The sequence below is a fragment of the Motacilla alba genome, chromosome 8, assembly GCF_015832195.1.
Source record: "Motacilla alba alba isolate MOTALB_02 chromosome 8, Motacilla_alba_V1.0_pri, whole genome shotgun sequence".
NCBI lineage: Eukaryota > Metazoa > Chordata > Aves > Passeriformes > Motacillidae > Motacilla > Motacilla alba.
The window spans coordinates 1,570,590-1,576,482 of NC_052023.1; the positions used below are offsets into that span (position 1 = coordinate 1,570,590).

Sequence of the window (5,893 nt, forward strand, 5' to 3'; positions counted from 1 at the left end):
ATCGCGACATCCCCCCCCCGCCGGCTGGGGCTCTCCCGCACCTCCCCGGCAGCAGATTCCCGGTTTATCCCCTTGTTTTCCCACTCTCCGATCATTCCCGAGGCTCTGCTCGCTCCAAACAGGGAGTGCCCCGAGCTGTTACTCGGGAATGACAGCAACAAGCGAACTGCTGGCACTGGGAGGAGGCACTGCAGCTCCGGGAGCTCAGTTCCCAATTCCCAATTCCCGATTCCCAATTCCCAGCACTCGTGATGGATTACCCGGGGCACGGGACACGGCCAGAGCCTCCCTGTCCTACTGATCTCCGGGATTTTTATCAGGGAGAAGTTTAAAAGGGAATTAAAATCACTTTTTGTGCAGGGGGGTGTTTTGAGATGGGCATTGAGGACCCTCCCAACCCAAACCAGGCTGGGATTCTGGGATTCTGGGATTCAGGGATTCTGGGATTCAGGAATTCCGGGATTCTGGGATTCCAGGATAAGGATGGGAAGGCTGGAGCAAATGGCTGCATCCAAACTGGCTTTTTAACCAATATTTTGGATTATATCAGAAAAAGGACCCAAAGAGCTGCGCTGTGTCCAAACCCAAAGCCTGAGGAGTTTCCCACCTTCAGGCAGGGATGCTCGGATTCCTTTTATTCTCCTCTCCTCCTCCTCCTCCTCCTCCTCCTCAGCTCCTACAAAGGAGCTCCAGGTCAACACTGCCCTGCTGCCGTGGCAAGGCACAACCCGCACAGACTCTGCCAGCACAGGGATCAGCAGGAGAAAATCTTTATTTACATCTCGAGGGCAGGAACACAGCTGCAGCGATTCACCGCGAAGAAACTCCGGGAAGAGAACTCCGGGAAGAAAACTCGGCGCGACATTCCAGGGGGGAGAGAGGCTCCTCCCTCCACACAGTATCTCGGCTCGGTACAAAATTGCTGTGGCTTTACAAAAGGTTCGGGGTTCACAGTAAAATACCGAAAGGGAGCACGGCAGGGGCACAGCGAGGGACAAATTCCCTGCTGGAATTTGGTCTCGGAAAATGCAACAGGTCTGGTAGAAAATTCCATCCCGAGGGCCGGATGCATGCACAGCCGCGGGATTCCCACACCAGTTATAGGGCTCAAAGGCTGGAAAAGGCATCTGCAGAGCTGTCCTGTGCTGGGCTGCGTGGAATTCTCTCTTCAGGAGGAATTTTGCAGGAGGGAAGGACAGGACACAAGGAGAGGACAAGGCAAAGCAGGGATCAGCCCCTCTGCCTGCACCTCAGCTGGTTTTATAGCCTAAAAAAGAAACCCTGAAACCTCCTCCCCTCCTGCCCAAAGCTGTTCCAAAGAAAGCAGCACGCAGGTTTTGGCTGTTTCGGGATTTGTGTCTAAAACCAGCCCAGACCTTCATCCCAGGCCTGTGGGAAAATCCCAAATCTTTCTGAAACAGGCTTGCACTGCCAGCTGGAAGATTTGCAGCCTCCCAGCACCAGGGCATGGAAAGGCCTCCTGGGACAGCAGTGAGACCTGACAATCCCATTGTTCCCACCTGGAAAATTCCCACCTGGAGCAGGGTGGGAGCACTTTGGCCTCTCCCCAGGCAGGGGCGAGCAGGGGGGATGTGTGCAGTGATCCCACTCTGGCTCCACTGGGGAGAGCACCAGGATGAAGCAATTTTAGGAAACCCTTGGTCAGCACAAGGATGCTCAGCCGGGATAAACAAACCCAGGCAGGAGCTGGAGTTTCACACCTGGAAAAAAACCCTAAAAAATCTTGTTGTCCCCTTTCCCTGCTTTGGGCCACAGGGAAAATAAAGGAAAAATAAACCCAGGGACATCCAGCAGCAGAAAGGTGCTCTGGTTAACCCACGAGATGCCAGCAGTGCCAGGTTCCTGCCCTCCTGTGAGCCCCCCTGGCAGAAGCAGAATTCCCTGCAGATCCAGCAGCTCCATGCACAATTCCCTAAAGGTGATGCTAAAATTCAGCACTTTTTGTTTGTTTGTTTGTCTGTTTTAAACCTTTACAAATGCGCATCTTGCTTTTATTTTATTTTATTTTTTTTTCTTAAATATATAGTTTATAAAATAAGGCAACTCGAGGAGACCAGAATTGTCCCCATTGCTCGGGTACTGCCTCCTATAAAAAGAGGGTGGCAGTACTTCCAGTTGAGAAAAGCCCAGCCCCACCACAATCCAAGGATGCTGTAAATCGTGGGAAAACACCTGGGCATGGCCCTGGGGGCATCCCGAGGAAGGAGAGATCTCTGGGATTTCATGGGGAGGGAGTCACTTTGCTGGGGGACGCAGCAGGAGCAGCTGAAGGGACCCCCTGGCCAGGGGACCTCGGGGACAAAGGCAGCGCAGAAGATGGAAGTGAAGATTTCTCCCCAAAACTGAAGCACACATGGAGATGAATCTCTGGGAGAAACTTTGCTATCTTGGAGTATTGAAAGCTATAAACCAGGAAAGCACAAAGGAGTGCAACTCATGCCCAGCCCAGGTCCTGCTGAGTGTCACAGCATTCCATGAAAACCTGTACAGCAGCTTTTTCCAGCAGGGAATTCAGCTCTCCCCACGGAAGGAGTACAAGGGGGAGTTTCACCTCCAAGCTTTTGCCTCTTTCACGTGCACTCATGCTGGAAATGTGAGCCTCACATCTCCCAGCTTTGTAGTACACACGTTTTCCACGTGGCTCCCAAAATTCCCACTGGGCTGAGTGTTGCTTTCTAGAGCTTTATTTCTCTGAGAAATACATTTAATAGAAAATAATTTATAGAAAAAAAAAAACAAAAAACCACCTCAGCCTAGAGAGTCCTCAGCAGTAAACGGTCCTGTGGAGCAGCAGGATGGCACGTGTGGGCTCAGCCAGGGATGGGGCTGGAAAGGGATGGCAAGGACACCATGGCAAAGCTGTGCAAACCTGGAATGACCAATGCCCCTGTCAGCACCACCAATCCGGGATGGACCACGGGCAGGAAAGCTCCGTAGCCCCCAAAAGAGGGAAGAAAACCCTTATTCCAGCAGACTTGGCCTTCTAAACAATGATCTGATCCTGGCTGTAACTGGTACCCACCAATGTCACCCAGCCATGACCACCCAAGCCCAGCACAGCCCTGGCACTGCGCTGGGAACAAAATCCAGGATGGAATGAAATCCTGGTGCTTGGCACGAGCTGGTTAGTGCTCCTCGTCCGAGAGGACGGGCGGGATCCTGCTGGACAGCAGGGTGTACACGTAGGGCCAGATCTTGTTGGTCTCTGTGCCAGAGAACGAGTGAAGGATGCCCCTGCTCCTGGAAAAAAGGTGGGAAAAGTCAGGAGAAGCCCATCCCAACCAAGGCAGCTTGGACAGGGGTTGTGGAGGTGTCCCTGCCAATGCAGGGGATGGAATGGGATGGGCTTTGAGGTCCCTTCAACCCAAACCATTTTGGGATTCTGCAGTTCTCCCCCTTCCCCTGCAAGGAAAACTTTGGCCCCCCCCATGTGCTTAAAAACACTCCTGGTACTCCCATTCAGCAGCAGATTTACTACCCTACAGCTGCCCCACAATTCCAGGGAACAGCAGCCCCACAGTTCCAGGGACAGCAGCCCCACAGTTCCAGGGACAGCAGCCCCACAATTCCAGGGGACAGCAGCCCCACAGTTCCAGGGACAGCAGCCCCACAGTTCCAGGGAACAGCCGCCCCACAAGGGCAACAAGCCCTGGAACCCCCCTGTGCTCCCAGCAGATCCATCTGAGCCAGTGCTGGGGCCTCTCCCCTCTCCTGCCCTCCTGCCAACCTCCCTGTGCTTCACCCAAACCCCTCGATGTCCCGGATGGATTTTTCATGGCATGTCCCACCCTGGGTCTAGGCCAAAATCCCCGTCCCATGTGATGAGCCCAGCAGGACCAGCAGGAGCTGGGAATTTCTCTGGATCACCCTCCTTCCTCCAAGGGAGGCCCCGTCCAGGCTCAGGGCTTGGCCCCAAAAGCCTGCCAGGTCTCTTTGGGATGTGGGCACGGCATAAAGAGCCCTGGTGGCTGTTCTGAGAGCCCCTCTGGGGTTTCTGCTCGTGCCAAACTCACTTGTAGAGCTCTATCACAGGCTTGGCAGCATCTTTGTACTTCCTGAGGCGCGCAGCCACGGCCTCGGGCCGGTCCTCCTCGCGCTGCACCAGCGGCTCTCCCGTCAGGTCATCCACTCCCTGCAGGGACACAAAGCACACAGGGACCTCAGCCACCCCATCACCTGCCCTGCAGCTGCCACATGCCTCCTCCTGCTGATGCCTCAGCGTTTGGGTTTTCTATTTTTCACATTCTGAGCTGCTTCAGTGTGTGGGTCTGGGCTTCACATTGGGGATGGTGAGCTCTGCACAGAGCAGGGACACAAAACAATTCCTGCTCCAGCTGGGCACCAAGGACAAATGATCCAAAGCTCAGCCCAGGAGCACAAACAGCGTGGGCTGCAGAGAGGAAAACAAGCAGGGTGGGAGTGCCTGGGCTAAAGCTGGAACGGGACAATGAACTGCAAGGTGCAAATGGAGCAGAGCTGAGCCAAGGCAGAGACCCCGGGAGCGCTCGTGCATTTTGGGACCATTTGGGTTCATCTTGGGGGCAGCCCTGGCTGGGCTCTGGTGCTGCCCAAGGTGGATCCATGGAGGAGATGCTTTCAATAATTCCCTGCTTTATCCTGTGACTCTGCCCAGCCCCTGCTCTAGGGCAGCCTGCATTGTCTGCATGAATCCCACTTTCCTCAGGAAACTTCAGCACCATTCCTGAGAACAATTCCCCAGGAAAATTTAGCACAGTTCCTCAGGAAAATTCAGCACAATCCCTCAGAACACTTAGCACAATTCCTCACGGCTCCCAGCCCTTTACCCAGGATCACACCCCGGAGCTCCCTCAGCATCCCAGCTCCTGCTGGAAAGACCCTTCTCCCGAGTTTCCCTCCTGGGGTGTCTCCGGGGGCTCTGGGCCCTCACCTGGGTGTGGGGAGGGTTGAAGTCCATGTTGTAGACGCGGCCGCTGGCGGGGTGCACCCAGCGGGCGCTCAGGCGATCCTTCAGCGTCTCGAAGGGGATGTTGAGGCTGATCACCAGGTCCAGCTGGCAGATCCCATCCAGAGCCTTGGCCTGCCCCAGCGTGCGGGGGAACCCTGGGCGGGCACGGGGACGGGGTGAGAGGCTGGGGAGCGGCAGGACGGAGCCCGAGCCGTCCCTCAGGCAGCTCCGAGCTGCGGGCCCGGCCCCGCTGCGGCACCGGCGTGCGGAAGGCAGACACCGCCATATGGCTGCGAGAAAAAATAGCTCCCGCAGCGGCAGCGGCCCCCGAAACGCGACACCCGGGCTCGGGCTGGTGGCTGCTGTCCCCGCACGGGGGCTGGGGGCAGGCAGGAGGACACAGGCGATGGCAGAACAGGGATGGGCGCTGGAATGACGAGGGGAAGTGTGAAGGGACGGCACAGAGTGCTGTGCACAGGCTGGGACAAAGTGCTGGCTGATGTGGAGGACATCAAGGAGGCTGCAGTGAAAGGCTCCTGTCCTGCTTGGGACAGCCAGTGAGCAGCTGGAGCAGAGAATTCCAGAATCCCAGATGGTTTGGAGAGGAAGGGACTATAAAGAACTGAAGGCAGCCCACAAGAAAGATGGAGAGAGATCTTTTACAGGAGTCTGGAGGGACAGGACACAGGGAATGGCTCCCACTGCCACAGGGCAGGGATGGATGGGAGATTGGGAAGGAATTGTTCCGTGGGAGGGTGGGGAGGCCCTGGCACAGGGTGCCCAGAGCAGCTGTGGCTGTCACATCCCTGGAAGTGCCCAAGGCCAGGTGGGAGCAGCCTGGGACAGTGGCAGGGGTCCCTGCCATGGCAGGGATGGCACTGGATGGGCTTTAAGGTCTCACCCAATCCAAACCATTCTGGGATTCTTTGATTCTCATTCCATGGC

General features: G+C 56.0%; 1 protein-coding gene across 1 annotated transcript; it reads right to left on the minus strand.

Annotated features, from left to right (window-relative positions):
- Nucleotides 1-754: 754 nt before the first annotated feature.
- AK4 (adenylate kinase 4) lies at nt 755-5,545 on the minus strand (the record flags this gene model as incomplete). The annotated part of the gene is made up of 3 exons (XM_038144511.1): nt 755-3,261; nt 4,035-4,153; nt 4,931-5,545. Coding segments are annotated over 3 exons (849 nt in total), but the record flags the coding sequence as incomplete, so codon positions are not given.
- Between the last annotated feature and the right edge of the window lie 348 nt (nt 5,546-5,893).